At 43.3% G+C, this 17110-nt stretch overlaps 1 protein-coding gene across 2 annotated transcripts in view; it reads left to right on the top strand.

Annotated features, from left to right (window-relative positions):
• LOC126457734 (neuromodulin) overlaps positions 1 to 16176 on the top strand; it is an 895299-nt gene extending 879123 nt beyond the window's left edge. For both annotated transcript variants that reach the window (XM_050094276.1, XM_050094277.1), the window contains one exon: positions 14153 to 16176. In XM_050094276.1, coding sequence (XP_049950233.1) covers positions 14153 to 14308 — 156 coding nt within the window. In that variant the 3' untranslated portion in view covers positions 14309 to 16176. The remainder of the gene's footprint in view (positions 1 to 14152) is intronic.
• The last annotated feature ends 934 nt before the right edge of the window (positions 16177 to 17110 follow it).

Genomic DNA, 17110 nt, shown 5'->3' with positions numbered 1-17110 from the left:
AATGGCCAGCAGTGTTTATCAATCATTGCAGCAAACTTTCTTCAACTGCGTATTCCGTTTGTGGTTCGTCGTTAGAATGCCAAATATGTCCATAAAGTTTGCTTGAGGGAAGAACAGATACCATCTTAGTATATATATAGTTAAGGCTCACCGGCCACTTGACCATCTTCTTCTTCTGTGCGAATGCACAAACAGTGTCCGAACTCTTACGGTAATCGGCAACGCGCCGCGAGTAATGAGTATAATGGGCGGAGGCACTACGAATGTTGTGCGGGACAATACTTTGAGAATGTGGGTTTCGCGGGAGGCGTGCTAGAGGTAAGTCCCTGCACTCGCGCTATCCTCTGTGTCCTCGGTGGCTCAGATAGATGGAGCGTCTGCCATGTAAGCAGGAGATCCCGGGTTCGTGTCCCGGTCGGGACACACATTTTCATCTGTCCCCGTTGACGTATGGCAACGCCTGTAAGCAGCTAAGGGTGTTCATTTCATTGTAATTTCATTCTAAGGAGCTGCATGGTCACCGATGGTATCTGTTCTGTTCCGTCCGAAAGAACAGATACCATCTTAGTATATATAAAGCTAAAGGACTTCAGCAACTTCCACATGATATGTCACTGCCAAATAACGTAGCTCGTTGAAACTAAGACCATGCGTAGAAAGAACTGCTACGGTATAGCACAGAAGGTAACTGAAAGACATACACAATAAGTCGAACAGAGATGACACTTTTACTCAAAGACAATAACTACACTGAAGTTACTGTGATTTATGATGGTCTTTGGACATTCAAAAAGGCGGGACACAGTTCTTACTAGTTTGTGTGAGGACCACGAACGGCAGTGCATGCTCTGCATCGTGCCCACATGCTGCACACAAGGCTGGTAACCGGTTCTTGAGGTAGGCCGTTCCATTCCTCCACCAGCATCTTTGAAGCTGCTGTGTCATAGTTGGCGCATGTAAGCGAGCTGCAGTACTTCTTCCCCATGCATTCCACACGTGGTCGATGCGATTTACGAGGGTGAGTCAAATGAAAACTTTAAATATTTTGTAATTATTATTTATTGTGCAGAAGTGGTACAAAGCTGTATCACTTTTCAACATAATCTCCCCCACGCTCAATGCAAGTCCTCCAGCGCTTACAAAGTGCATAAATTCTTCATCATCATTTAAGACTGATTATGCCTTTCAGCGTTCAGTCTGGAGCATTTTTTTTTTTTTTTTTTTTTTTTTGTCATCAGTCAACTGACTGGTTTGATGCGGCCCGCCACGAATTCCTTTCCTGTGCTAACCTCTTCATCTCAGAGTAGCACTTGCAACCTACGTCCTCAATTATTTGCTTGACGTATTCCAATCTCTGTCTTCCTCTACAGTTTTTGCCCTCTACAGCTCCCTCTAGTACCATGGAAGTCATTCCCTCATGTCTTAGCAGATGTCCTATCATCCTGTCCCTTCTCCTTATCAGTGTTTTCCACATATTCCTTTCCTCTCCGATTCTGCGTAGAACCTCCTCATTCCTTACCTTATCAGTCTACCTAATTTTCAACATTCGTCTATAGCACCACATCTCAAATGCTTCGATTCTCTTCTGTTCCGGTTTTCCCACAGTCCATGTTTCACTACCATACAATGCTGTACTCCAGACGTACATCCTCAGAAATTTCTTCCTCAAATTAAGGCAGGTATTTGATATTAGTAGACTTCTCTTGGCTAGAAATGCCTTTTTCGCCATAGCGAGTCTGCTTTTGGTGTCCTCCTTGCTCCGTCCGTCATTGGTTATTTTACTGCCTAGGTAGCAGAATTCCTTAACTTCATTGACTTCGTGACCATCAATCCTGATGTTAAGATTCTCGCTGTTCTCATTTCTACTACTTCTCATTACCTTCGTCTTTCTCCGATTTACTCCCAAACCATACTGTGTACTCATTAGACTGTTCATTCCGTTCAGCAGATCATTTAATTCTTCTTCACTTTCACTCAGGATAGCAATGTCATCAGCGAATCGTATCATTGATATCCTTTCACCTTGTATTTTAATTCCACTCCTGAACCTTTCTTTTATTTCCATCATTGCTTCCTCGATGTACTGATTGAAGAGTAGGGGTGAAACGCTACAGCCTTGTCTTACACCCTTCTTAATACGATCACTTCGTTCTTGATCGTCCACTCTTATTATTCCCTCTTCGTTGTTGTACATATTGTATATGACCCGTCTCTCCCTATAGCTTACCCCTACATTTTTCAGAATCTCGAACAGCTTGCACCATTTTATATTGTCGAACGCTTTTTCCAGGTCGACAGATCCTATGAAAGTGTCTTGATTTTTCTTTAGCCTTGCTTCCATTATTAGCCGTAACGTCAGAATTGCCTCTCTCGTCCCTTTACTTTTCCTAAAGCCAAACTGATCGTCACCTAGCGCATTCTCAATTTTCTTTTCCATTCTTCTATATATTATTCTTGTAAGCAGCTTCGATGCATGAGCTGTTAAGCTGATTGTGCGATAATTCTCGCACTTGTCAGCTCTTGCCGTCTTCGGTATTGTGTGGATGATGCTATTCTGAAAGTCAGATGGTATATCGCCAGACTCATATATTCTACACACCAACGTGAATAGTCGTTTTGTTGCCACTTCCCCCAATGATTTTAGAAATTCTGATGGAATGTTATCTACCCCTTCTGCCTTATTTGACCGTAAGTCCTCCAAAGCTCTTTTAAATTCCGATTCTAATACTGGATCCCCTATCTCTTCTAAATCGACTCCTGTTTCTTCTTCTATCACATCAGACAAATCTTCACCCTCATAGAGGCTTTCAATGTATTCTTTCCAGCTATCTGCTCTCTCCTCTGCATTTAACAGTGGAATTCCCGTTGCACTCTTAATGTTACCACCGTTGCTTTTAATGTCACCAAAGGTTGTTTTGACTTTCCTGTGTGCTGAGTCTGTCCTTCCGACAATCATATCTTTTTCGATGTCTTCACATTTTTCCTGCAGCCATTTCGTCTTAGCTTCCCTGCACTTCCTATTTATTTCATTCCTCAGCGACTTGTATTTCTGTATTCCTGATTTTCCCGGAACATGTTTGTACTTCCTCCTTTCATCAATCAACTGAAGTATTTCTTCTGTTACCCATGGCTTCTTCGCAGCTACCTTCTTTGTACCTATGTTTTCCTTCCCAACTTCTGCGATAGCCCTTTTTAGAGATGTCCATTCCTCTTCAACTGTACTGCCTACTGCGCTATTCCTTATTGCTGTATCTATAGCGTTAGAGAACTTCAAACGTATCTCGTCATTCCTTAGTACTTCCGTATCCCACTTCTTTGCGTATTGATTCTTCCTGACTAATGTCTTGAACTTCAGCCTACTATATTGTGATCTTAGTCTATATGTGCTCTTGGGTACGCCTTACAATCCAGTATCTGATTTCGGAATCTCTGTCTGACCATGGTATAATCTAATCGAAATCTTCCCGTATCTCCCGGCCTTTTCCAAGTACACCTCCTCCTCTTGTGATTCTTGAACAGGGTATTCGCTATTACTAGCTGAAACTTGTTACAGAACTCAATTAGTCTTTCTCCTCTTTCATTCCTTGTCCCAAGCCCATATTCTCCTGTAACCTTTTCTTCTACTCCTTCCCCTACAACTGCATTCCAGTCGCCCATGACTATTAGATTTTCGTCCCCCCTTACATACTGCACTACCCTTTCAATATCCTCATACACTTTCTCTATCTGTTCATCTTCAGCTTGCGACGTCGGCATGTATACCTGAACTATCGTTGTCGGTGTTGGTCTGCTGTCGATTCTGATTAGAACAACCCAGTCACTGAACTGTTCACAGTAACACACCCTCTGCCCTACCTTCCTATTCATAATGAATCCTACACCTGTTACACCATTTTCTGCTGCTGTTGACATTACCCGATACTCATCTGACCAGAAATCCTTGTCTACCTTCCACTTCACTTCACTGACCCCTACTATATCTAGATTGAGCCTTTGCATTTCCCTTTTCAGATTTCTAGTTTCCCTACCACGTTCAAGTTCTGGCATTCCACGCCCCGACTCGTAGAACGTTATCCTTTCGTTGATTATTCAATCTTTTTCTCATGGTAACCTCCCCCTTGGCAGTCCCCTCCCGGAGATCCGAATGGGGGACTATTCCGGAATCTTTTGCCAATGGAGAGATCATCATGACACTTCTTCAAATACAGGCCACATGTCCTGTGGATACACGTTACGTGTCTTTAATGCAGTGGTTTCCATTGCCTTCTGCATCCTCATGTCGTTGATCATTGCTGATTCTTCCGCCTTTAGGGGCAATTTCCCACCCCTAGGACAAGAGAGTGCCCTGAACCTCTATCCGCTCCTCCGCCCTCTTTGACAAGGCCGTTGGCAGAATGAGGCTGACTTCTTATGCCGGAAGTCTTCGGCCGCCAATGCTGATCATTTATCAAAATTTAGGCAGTGGCGGGGATCGAACCCGGGACCGAAGACGCTACCCCTAGTCCCCCTTATAAAATTCCTTCATGATCCCCTATTCAGTGCTAACATTGGTGCCTCTTCTGATGTTAAGCCTATTACTTCAAAATCGTACTTAACCGAATCCAGGTACTTTCTCCTTGGTCTACCCTGACTCCTCCTATCCTCTAGTGCTGAGCCCATGAGTCTCTTGGGTAACCTTGCTTCTCCCATGCGTGTAACATGACCCCACCATCTAAGCCTGTTCGCCATGACTGCTACATCTATAGAGTTCATTCCCAGTTTTTCTTTGATTTCCTCATTGTGCACACCCTCCTGGCATTGTTCCCATCTACTAGTACTTGCAATCATCCTAGCTACTTTCATATCCATAACCTCAACCTTATTGATAAGGTAACCTGAATCCACCCAGCTTTTGCTCCCATACAACAAAGTTGGTCGAAAGATTGAACGGTGCACAGATAACTTAGTCTTGGTACTGACTTCCTTCTTGCAGAAGAGAGTAGATCGTAGCTGAGCGCTCACTGCATTAGCTTCACTACACCTCGCTTCCAGTTCTTTCACTGTGTTGCCATCCAGTGAGAATATGCATCCTAAGTACTTGAAACCGTCCACCTGTTCTAACTTTGTTACTCCTATTTGGCACTCAATCCATTTATATCTCTTTCCCACTGACATTACTTTTGTTTTGGAGATGCTAATCTTCATACCATAGTCCTTACATTTCTGATCTAGCTCTGAAATATTACTTCGCAAACTTTCAATAGAATCTGCCATCACAACTAAGTCATCCGCATATGCGTGACTGCTTTCCTTTTTTCCTTTAGAAAAAAATTCTTTTGGTAGTCCGCGCAACCACTCATGCACCGCGCAGCGTACCTCTTCTTCCCATTGCGTCTTTGAGTGGTCCAAACATACGGAAATCACTTCGTGATGAGGAATGGTGCCTTTCCTTGCTCGCTCTCTTCGTTTCCGGTTGGTGGAAGTGAAGCCAGGTTTCGTTCCCAGTAACGATTCTTGCTAGGAAGCCATCACCTTCTCGTTAAAGCACCGAAGAAGTTCTTCACAAGCATCAACACGTCGTTCTCTCATTTCAGGAGTCAGCTGCAGTGGCACCCATCTTGCAGGCAATTTGTGAAACTGGAGCATATCATGCACAATGTGGTGTGCTGACCCATGACTAATCTGTAAACATGCTCCAATGTGATTCGGTGTCACTCGGCGATTTCCCTTCACTATTGCTTCAACTGCTGCAATGTTCTGTGGGGTCACAACTCGTTGTGCCTGACCTGGACGAGGAGCATCTTCCACTGAAGTCACACCATTTGCGAACTTCCTACTCCATTCGTAGACTTGCTGCTGTGACAAACATGCATCACCATACTGAACCTTCATTCGTCGGTGAATTTCAATAGGTTTCACACCTTCACTACGCAAAAACTGAATAACAGAACGCTGTTCTTCCCTGGTGCAAGTCGTAAGTGGGGCGGCCATCTTTATACTGATACTGCGACGGTGTGTGTGCATCTGCACTATGCTGCCACCTACAGGCCGTTCTGCACGCTGTTTGTAGCACGCTCACCAACTTACAGGATAACGGCGCGAAATTTCGATTTGTTAATACAAATTTAAGGTTTTCATTTGACTCACCCTCGTAAGTAGACGGAACTGGCAGGCCAGTCCATTTGGCGAATATTCTCTCGTTCCAAGACCTCCTGTACCTCTGTAGTTCGATGCGGTCGTGCATTTTCATTCATAAAAATGAAGTCAGAGTCACACATGTGGAAGGAGTACATCATCACAATAATCATCACAATAACGTTGACCAGTGACCGTACCGTGTTCAAAGATTTTGAGGTCAGCACGTACGTGCATGTTTATGCCTCCCAAACCATAACATCTAGACCTCCAAAAGGAAAATGTTCAACGATATTTCCGGATGCATTGCGTGTTCCCACTTCTCGCCATACTAGGATACGTCCAGCATTATCGACCACGATCATTCTGGAGGTCCACGTGTTGGATGTGGGGAGGCGTAATGTTGTAACGACGTACTGACCTCCAGATCAGTGAACATGGCACACTCACCAGTCAACGTTATTCTCACACCGTAGTGCTTCCCCATGCGCACCTTTTCAGGGATGTTTTTATGGATTTCCAAAATTATCGTGGTCGATACTGCTGGACGCATCCTACTATGGCGAGAGGTGGTAACACGTAATGCATCCGGAAATATTGTTGAACATTTTCCATTTGGTGGTCTAGGTGTTACGGTTTGGGAGGCATGAACATGCAAGTACGTACTGACCTCAAAATCTATGAACACGGTACGCTCACCGGTCGACGCTATTGTGATGATGTACTCCTTCCCCATGTGCGATTATGACTTCATTTTTATGAATGGAAACGCGTGACCGCTTCGAACTACGTAAGTGGAGTTCCTGCAATGGAGGATATTCGGCGCATGAACTGGCCTGCCCGTCCCTGGACTTGAACCCCATCTATCAAGTGTGAGATCTGTTGGGGAGACGTATTGCAGCACATCTGCACGCACTAACAACCATCCAGCTGTTGCCAACAACACTGGTGGGGGAATGGAAAGCCCTACATCAACAACTCCTCACCGGCCTTGTGTACTGCCGTCCCTGGCGGTCACATACACTGTTAGGAACTGTTGCCGCCTTTTGTGATGTCCAGGTGACAATCATATATCGCGGTAACTTCGTTGTAATTATTATCTTTGAATAAAAGTGTCATTTCTGTTCGCCTCATTGCGTACTTATTTCAGCTAGCTTCTGTACTTTACTGCAGTAGTTCTTTCTATGTATAGTCCAAGTTTGGTTCAAATGGCTCTGAGCACTATGGGACTCAACTGCTGTGGTCATAAGTCCCCTAGAACTTAGAACTACTTAAACCTAACTAACCTAAGGACATCACACACATCCATGCCCGAGGCAGGATTCGAACCTGCGACCGTAGTGGTCGTGCGGTTCCAGACTGAAGCGCCTAGAGCCGCTCGGCCACTCCCGTCGGCAGTCCAAGTTTCAGCGAACTATATTGCCTTACAGCAGTGTTAGTCAACCTGCTTCCTAACGACTATTAGTGGACGTTCCAGCTTTAATGGTGGATGGAAGGTGGTTGGGAGTTAAAGATATTTTCATTAGGTTTTCATAAAATTTAGACAAAGTAATTGGTAAGTCATTTTTATTACATGTTTTAATATGCTGCATATCTGCTTTATAAGTTTTATAAAGGAAAGGTACTTCCTTGTTTTCTAAATCAGCATTACTGTGGAGCTGCCGGGTGGTTAGAAAATTTTACTACTAGCAGAGAGACAAAGCCGACGGTACGTAAAGAATTGACTACCCCTACTTTACAGTGACACATCATACGTACCTTACTTTCGTCCTTAAGTTCGCGCTCCACTGTATACGCTCATCTTGCAGAATTCAGTGCAATTAGTTGGCAGTCTCAGTGCTAACGGAAATACTGATGATGAGAGTACACTACACCTTTATTTCACATTAATTATGAAGTAGTCTAATTTGTGGAAAGTTTGTTGCTTTTATAGTTCTTAAAACAACTGCGTAACAAAGATTTTTCCACTTTTTTTTTTTTTTTTTTTACAAGTGCTTTCCAGATGATGTTTTACCTGTATTGCAGTTTCTTGTAAGTTATGATGGAGCGACGTGTTAATAACACGACAGTAATAATTTTTTATCATCATTCTTCTAAGTGGTTTGATGCAGCCAGCCATAAATTCCTCACCTGTCAACCACATCATCTCAGAGTAGCACTTGCACCCCACGTCTTCTATTATTTGCTGGATCTACTCAAATCTCTGTCTTCCCCTACAGTTTATAACCTTCTACAGCTCCCTCTGGTACCATGGAAGTTACTCCTTGAAATCTTAACATGTATTCTACTTGGCTGTCTCTTCTTCTTGTAAGTGTTTTCGAGATGTTCCTCTCCTCACCAATTCGGCTGAGAACCTGCTCATTGCTTTTCTTATCAGTCTACCTGATGTTCAACATTCCTGTACACCGTCACATCTCGAACGCTTCTCTTCATTTTGTGTTTTCCATAGTTCATGATTCGCCTCCATACAACGCTGCGCTCCAAACGTACATTCCCAGAAATTTCTTCCTCAAATTAAGTCCTGTATTTCATACAGCAGACTTCTCTTGGTCACAAATGCCCTCTTTGCTTGTGCTAGTCTGCTTTTCATGTCCTCCTTTCTTCGTTCATCGCATGTAACTTTCCTTCCAAGGTACCGGGGTTCCTTCACTTTGTGGGCCCATTTTTTGTGTTATGTTTTTTACTAATGTAAACGTAGGCTTCCGCGGCCGTTGTCACAGTAAATAAAATTCTTCTGGGTTTGAGGCTGCATTGTCAACTATAAAATTCCGACGTTTCGGCGACTGTTGCCAAGGCGCCTTCCTCAGTTGCAATTAGCAATACACCCTGAGGAAGGCGCCTTGACAACAGTCGCCAAAACGCCGGAATTTTATAATTGACAATGCGGCCTCAAACCCAGAAGAATTTTATTGAGTGTTCATTACTAATCTTATTTCTGGTACTTCTCATGAATTTCGTCTTTCTTAGGTTTATTCTTTAGTGTGTACTCTTAATCTGATTATTCCATTCAATAGATCTTGCACCACTTCCTTAATTTTGCTGAGCATTGCAGTGTCATCAGCAAATCTTATCATTGGTATCCTATGACCATGTATTTTAACCCTACTATTGAACCTTCCTTTTATTTACGTCATTGCTTTTTCGATGTATAGATTGAACAGTAGGGGCGAAAGATTCCATCCCCACCTTGCACCCTTTTGTATCAGAGTATTTCGTTCTTGGCCTTCCATTTTTATTTTTTCTTCTTGGTTCTTGTACTGCTCTATACTAGCGGAACTGGATATACGTCCTAATCTCCTTCGCCGGCCGTTGTGGCCGTGCGGTTCTAGGCGCTTCAGTCTGGAACCGCGGGACCGCTACGGTCGCAGGTTCGAATCCTGTCTCGGGCATGGATGTGTGTGATGTCCTTAGGTTAGTTAGGTTTAAGTAGTTCTAAATTCTAGGGGACTGATGACCTCAGAAGTTAAGTCCCATAGTGCTCAGAGCCATTTGAACCTAATCTCCTTCTGTCCTCTCTCTCTGTCCATAACTTCCTCCCCCCGTCTTTCCATTTCCTCCTCCCCTTCACTCTGGCAGTCTCCTCCTTCCCCTCTCTATGTCCATTTCCTCTCCTTCCCCCCCCCCCCTCCCACTGTCCAACTCTTCTTCCACATTCTCTCTGACCTCAAGCCTTGTTTACAGTTATCTGCAAATGCAACCTCGACCTGGAATTGAATTCGCTTAAAATGAATGGGAACATGGTTGATATCGTTGTTATGCCGTATATGAGAAAGGCCTCTACAGCTGCTAGATCTGTGGGAATAGTGCTGCAATGACAGTATTTTGCGTAGTTTTAATCTGCGAACGTTTAGGATTACAAAGCTTCGGACTATTCATATTCCGTAATAGTATTATAAACATTAACCAATAAACCAATGAAACTACTTTTATATTTAGCATTAAAACCAGTTGTGAAGGAAAAAACAAAACGGCACATTATTGTGTATACAATGATTATTTAAAATTCTATATAAGGAGAATGAATATGTTTGAGAGAAACTATTTGTTTAATAGTTTAAATGTCCTACTATCGCAATTAAAACTGACTGCGATAATGTTAATGAAACTGTACGCCGGTCGTGGTGGCCAAGCGGTTCTAGGCGCTACAGTCTGGAACCGCGAGACCGCTACGGTCGCAGGTTCGAATCCTGCCTCGGGCATGGATGTGTGTGATGTCCTTAGGTTAGTTAGGTTTAAGTAGTTCTAAATTCTAGGGGACTGATGTCCTCAGAAGTTAAGTCCCATAGTGCTCAGAGCCATTTGAACCATTTGAAACTGTACGTTTTCACAGCACAGTATTTTCTTTTTCCCAGTTAGGTTTAACACAGAAACTGAAAATTGTCGTTAAAAACATATGTAGCTTATTTTAGTATGAATATTTACTGGAGCATCGTATACGAATTCGTAGTAAATCAGTCAAGCACTTTTTTAGACTTTTGCTAACAACGTTTCCATCTTTTATATTACACACGTTTATGTATTATATATATGAAAAATGTATATAAGAAATGTCTGTCAAAATGTCTATTAGAGGATTGTGTAAATATCTGAAGAAAATCAGTCAAGAACCATTCCAAACTCTTGTTAACAAAGTTAAACAACGATCTGTCTCTTTAGATGGTGGTAAAGATTATGCGTCTTTTCTCATAGCTTACACATATTCGCTTGCGAATTTCGAACGTCCTACACCCGTTTATATTGTCGAATGGTTTTTCTAGGTCGATTCCCTACGTCAGAACTGCCTCTCTGGTGTCTTTCCTTAAGCCGAACTGATCTACCACACTGGGCTCGCATTCGGGAGGACGACGGTTCAATCCCGTCTTCAGCCATCCTGATTTAGGTTTTCCGTGATTTCCCTAAATCGTTTCAGGCAAATGCCAGGATGGTTCCTTTGAAATGGCACGGCCGATTTCCTTCCCAATCCTTCCCTAACCCGAGTTTGCGCTCCGTCTCTAATGACCTCGTTGTCGACGGGACGTTAAACACTAACCACCACCACCGAACTGATCGTCATTTACCAAAGTCTCAATTTTCTTTTCCTCACTTTTCTACATTATTCTTGTCAGCGACTAGAATGCATGAAGTACACTACTGGCCATTAAAATTTCTACACGACGAAAATGACGTGCTACAGACACGAAATTTAACCAACAGGAAGAAGATGCTGTGATATGCAAATGATTAGCTTTTCAGAGCATGCACACAAGGTTGGCGCCTACAACGTGCTGACATGAGGAAAGTTTCCAACCGATTTCTCATACACAAACAGCAGTTGACCGGCGTTGCCTGTTGAAACGTTGTTGTGATGCCTCGCGTAAGGAGGAGAAATGCGTACCATCACGTTTCCGACTTTGATAAAGGTCGGATTGTAGCCTATCGCGATTGCAGTTTATCGTATCGCGACATTGCTGCTCGCGTTGATCGAGATCCAATGACTGTTAGCAGAATATGGAATCGGTGGGTTCAGGGGGGCAACAAGGAACTCCGTGCTGGATCCCAACTGCCTCGTATCACTAGCAGTCGAGATGACACTCATCTTATCGGCATGGCTGCAACGGATGGGTGTGCAGCCACATCTCGATCCCTGAGTCAACAGATGGGGACGTTTGCGAGACAACAACCATCTGCACGAACAGTTCGACGACGTTTGCAGCAGTATGGACTATCAACTCGGAGACCATGGCTGCAGTTACCCCTGACGCTGCATCACAGACAGGAACGCCTTCGATGGTGTACTCAACGACGAACCTGGGTGCACGAATGGCAAAACGTCATTTTTTTGGATGAATCCAGGTTCTGTTTACAGCATCATGATGGTCGCGTCCGTGTTTGGCGACATTGCGGTGAACGCACATTGGAAGCGGGCATTCACCATCGCCATACTGGCGTATCACCCGGCGTGATGGTATGGGGTGCCATTGGTTACACGTCTCGGTCACCTCTTGTTCTCACTGACGGCACTCTGAACAGTGGGCGTTACATTTCAGATGTGTTACGACCCGTGGCTCTACCCCTCCTTCGATCCCTGCGAAACCCTACATTTCAGCAGGATAATGCACGACTGCATGTTGCAGGTCCTGTACGGGCCTTTCTGGATACAGAAAATGTTCGACTGCTGCCCTGGCCAGCACATTCTCCTGATCTCTCACCAATTGAAAACGTCTGGTCAATGGTGGCCGAGCAACTGGCTCGTTACAATGTGCTAGTCACTACTCTTGATGAACTGTGGTATCGTGTTGAAGCTGCATGGGCAGCTGTACCTGTACACGCCATCCAAGCTCTGTTTGACTCAATGCCCAGGCGTATCAAGGCCGTTATTACGGCCAGAGGTGGTTGTTCTGGGTACTGATTTCACAGGATCTTTGCACCCAAATTGCGTGAAAATGTAATTACATGTCAGTTCTAGTGTAATATATTTGTCTAATGAATACCCGTTTATCATCTGCATTTCTTCTTGGTGTAGCAATTTTAATGGCCAGTAGTGTATTAAGCTGATTGTGTGCTACTTCTCGAACTTACCTGGCCTTGCTGTCTTTGGGATTGTGTGGACGATATTTTCCCGAAAGTCTGATGGTATAGCTCCAGGGCCATAGATTCTAAAAACCTAGTGGAATAGTCCTTTGTTTGACATTCACCCCAAAGGTTTAAAAAAATTTTTTTTATTATTTTGAGCTTTTCCTCATTACAGAGGCTTATCTCCAACATAATAATTTACTTGGAAATTACAATACAAACAATAAACGTTCTTAAACTATATTCTCAAAATATCCCTCCAGGTGTTTCGATCTTGTGTGTCGTGTTCCTCTGCGCCCATTCTACTCATTGTGTGCTGTACATTCTGGAGCCAGGTGATCATAGGCCGTCCTCTTCTTCTTCTCCCCTCCGGTTCCCACTCCAGTATCAATTTTGGTATTCTGGTTTCCTCCATTCGTCGTACATGCCCGTACCACTGTAATTTCTTCCTATCCATTCTACATCTACATCTACATCTACATTGATACTCCGCAAGCCACCCAACGGTGTGTGGCGGAGGGCACTTTACGTGCCACTGTCATTACCTCCCTTTCCTGTTCCAGTCGCGTATGGTTCGCGGGAAGAACGACTGTCTGAAAGCCTCCGTGCGCGCTCTAATCTCTCTAATTTTACATTCGTGATCTCCTCGGGAGGTATAAGTAGGGGGAAGCAATATATTCGATTACGTCATATATTCTTTCTTTTATTTCCATTCTCCTTATTACTTCGGTGTTCCTTATCTTTTCTTTCCTGGAGATTCTTGCCGATCTTCTCCAAAAGTCCATCTCTTGAGCTTGTAATTTTTTAATGTGCTTCATGTTAATTGTCCAGGTCTCCGTTCCATACAGAACCACACTCTCTAATATGGATTTGTATATTAATTTTTTAGTTCTGCTCATTACATTCCTGCTCCATAAGACTGAGTTAAGCATCCCAATGACCCTCCGTCCGCTACTAATTCTTTTATTGATTTCTGACTCTGATTTTCCCTCGATTTCTAAAATGGGTCCCAAATAACGGAAAGTGTTTATCTTTTTGATTTTCTTTCCTTCAATGTATAGCTCATCTGAATCATCAGTCAAGTATTCTGTTTTTTGGTAATTAATCTTCAAACCCCAAGTTTTGTATGCTACTGCTAGTTGATTGCACATATAGTTAGCATCCTCCCCATCTTGTGCTACGACTACTTGATCATGATGTAGGTAAATTCCATCTCTTATTTCTAATCCCATACTATTACATTTACGAGACCATGTTCTAAGGCTAATATCTATATAGATTTTAAATAATGATGGTGACATCGGACAGCCCTGTAAAAGGCCTTTGCTTGTTCTAAATTTCTGTGAAAGACACTCACCCCAATGGTTTTAAAAATTCCGTTGGAATATTATCTGTCCCTTCTGCTTCATTTGATTTCAAGTCATCCAGAACTCTTAAATTCTGACTAATACTGGAGGTAGTAACGCAGGTGCCGGTTTGTCGACAGGAGGAGGTGGACATCGACCTGACGGACCCGGAGCTGCACAAGGCGGCCTCCAAGATCCAGGCGTCGTTCCGCGGCCACAAGGCCCGCAAGGAGGGGGACCCCAAGGAGGGCGGCGACGACGGCAAGGCCGGCGACTCCGGCGGCGCCTCGCAGTGAGCGCGCCGCCCCCGCGCCGCCCGCCGCCCCCGCAGCTGCCGCCCCCGCCCTCACCACCGCCGCCGCGCCGGCTGGTGACCGCTTGTTACCTGTTCGCGGTCGCCGCCCGGCGCCGCCGCACCGCCTCCGCTACCTCCAGACTCCCCCACAGGTCCGCACCGAGCGCCCGGAAGCTGGCGAACGAGATGCTGCCAACTCACGTCGAGTCACTCTCAGTCACGAATCTCGAGCCTAAAGCGGGAGCATCGCAGAACCAATCTACACACGCATTCACAGCCGTCAGTAACACTGTCATATGAAGAACGCATACAGAAGCTGGGTCTTTCATAACGACCCACTCAATATGTTATCAACATTGTTTCAATTCCAACTACAGTCTCAATATAGGATCAAATATGCAATACAGGACAATATTTTTTGTGAAAGCTCTCGTTCGTCATTAAAGATGTTAGAATACTGCCCAAGTTTGGTAGTGAATGGAAAACAGCAGTGACTAATATCTCTGAATGTCAAGGAATTGAAATGGAGAAGTAGTTTATTTTGTACCAGGCGCCAAATCTTTCCGACGTTTTCCTAAGTGTAAGGTCGGTAGCGGAGACGAGTATTTCGAGGCAGCAGCGGGGCCTCCTCCTTGTGTATTATTTACTAACCCATCCCAATTTCATCTAAAAGTCACTTCTTTTCGTCATGGAGCATGCTCTTCCCTCGATTGGGTGTCCACCCACAGTCGCACCCGTCATTCGAAGTAGCACAAAAAATTAAACAGCTATCAATAACTCAAATAGTAACGCTCATTCCTTGTTTCTTTAGTTCTCCACCATTACGGGGCTATGCTAATTGGTGGTCGAGACGCCTGCAACTCCGGCCTCCAATTCGTATTGCCCTCGCAGAAAATACTAGAGTGCCAGTAAAAATACAGAAACCCCAATGTACCTACGTGAACAGGAATACTTCAGATACATTTATTTATCTAAACCACAGAACAAACACTATGCACTTGCTCAAGAAGGGAAGAGTGCGTTACACGACACAATCTACTTGTTATTTATATACAATAAACTTAAACTTCATTCATCAATATTAAAGAAAGTAAGACATTTCTCATGTACTGTAACAAATAACATAGATCTATAAATCTCTAATGACTCTGTACTATCGACTACATTTCTTTGTGCTTCTAGAGCATTTCTAAATCTTCTGGTTTGCTCCTTCGGCGCTTATAGAGGCTTGTACAGCAGTTTCTCTTTCTTCAATGGAATAAATGAACGCTATTTACATGAAAAAACAGAAATCAAGAACAAATACGAAAGGAGGCTGTTCAATACTTCTCTATCAGAAAGATGTTCATAAATTCATGGACTCGTTTGGCACCTAAGCAGCAGCAGGTAAAAAGTATAAAGATTTCGAATAGCTATAATAAGTTGGATAATAAATATTTTCCTTGACTCGTTCCGTTCGATCTTATAACGCATTATAGCTTAGGGCTACATAGAAGGCTAATGAGGCAAATGTGCAGAATAAAGAATGAGTTGTAAGAATTTTTGAAAACCGTTGAATAAACAGTGAAGTTAATAAACTTTCGAGATATCCATGATTGCTATTCATAAGATTAATTTCCTAATGTTAATATTGCAAAACTAATAATATTGTTAGTCGAATTTTAATTCTATTGAAAGTTAAAGTAACAAGTGTTGTGTCTTTCATTATGCTTTATCACATCACTGTACGATAGGGGAGAAAAGCAGGAATTAAATCATGCAACAGGCAGTATATAAGGTATGAAATATTATGTCTTTGAACAATTTGGAGATTAATATTGTTCTTTGTAATACACAAATAAAGTAAATAAAAATTATTATAAATCTTAATGCATATCATTTCACGTTAAAGCTTCCTGCAGCTGTTCCTCACATTCTGGCTTCTAGCTTTCTAGCGGAAATGCAAATATGTATCTTCTTGACAAACCGATAAAATGTCTAAAATTAATCACTAGGTACTCGCAAGGTTACATTTACGATGGTAAAGTTACGATAAGTTTCACCTCTCTGAAATTTTACCATTAGGATTTCCTAATGGCTGTCTAAGTCATTTCATTACCTACCCATGGCGGCCCTCCCCCTCGGAGGTTCGAGTCCTCCCTCGGACATGGGTTTGTTTATTGTTCTTAGCATAAGTTAAAGTTAGTGTGTAAGTGTAGGGACCGATGACCTCAGCAGTTTGGTCCCTTAGAAATTCTGCAAAAATAGACTTAATGTCTGATGTCATACCGCAATCACTGGTTATACAATGATTGCAAAAATGTTTATTCACATGACCGGTTTCGGTTCGTCTAGAACCATCTGCAGATCTGCAGTTTCAGTTATAGGAGAAACCCGTCCACACACAGCAACCTTCACATGCTGCGTCACTAACGGATTATAACTAACCTTAGAAATTCAGAAACACACACACACACATACACACACACACACTAAGAAGAATCCCGCCAATCTGCGACCTTGTGTTCACTTTGTACTTATTTGTTACGGTCGTTCCCTAAGGAAAATCGTCACTGTCTTCATTTCCGAAGCCACGATTACTCAAGCTGTATGCCAGATCGATGCATCAGATTTCCGAACTTTGGAAATCATTCTGTCTTCTGAAGAATGATAGCTGATGGAACTCTCAAAATTGAATATGAACAAACGTTTGGTTTGCCTCCTGTTTCAGCGCGCTTGTTTCGTAGTTCTAAACCAATATTACTCACTGATCACACCCGCCAGCAGTTTCCATCATCCCTCAGTTAAGGTCACGTATCAGTAG

This window comes from Schistocerca serialis, chromosome 2, assembly GCF_023864345.2.
Source record: "Schistocerca serialis cubense isolate TAMUIC-IGC-003099 chromosome 2, iqSchSeri2.2, whole genome shotgun sequence".
Classification (NCBI taxonomy): Eukaryota; Metazoa; Arthropoda; class Insecta; order Orthoptera; family Acrididae; genus Schistocerca; species Schistocerca serialis.
This window is presented reverse-complemented; position numbering and strand designations above follow the sequence as displayed.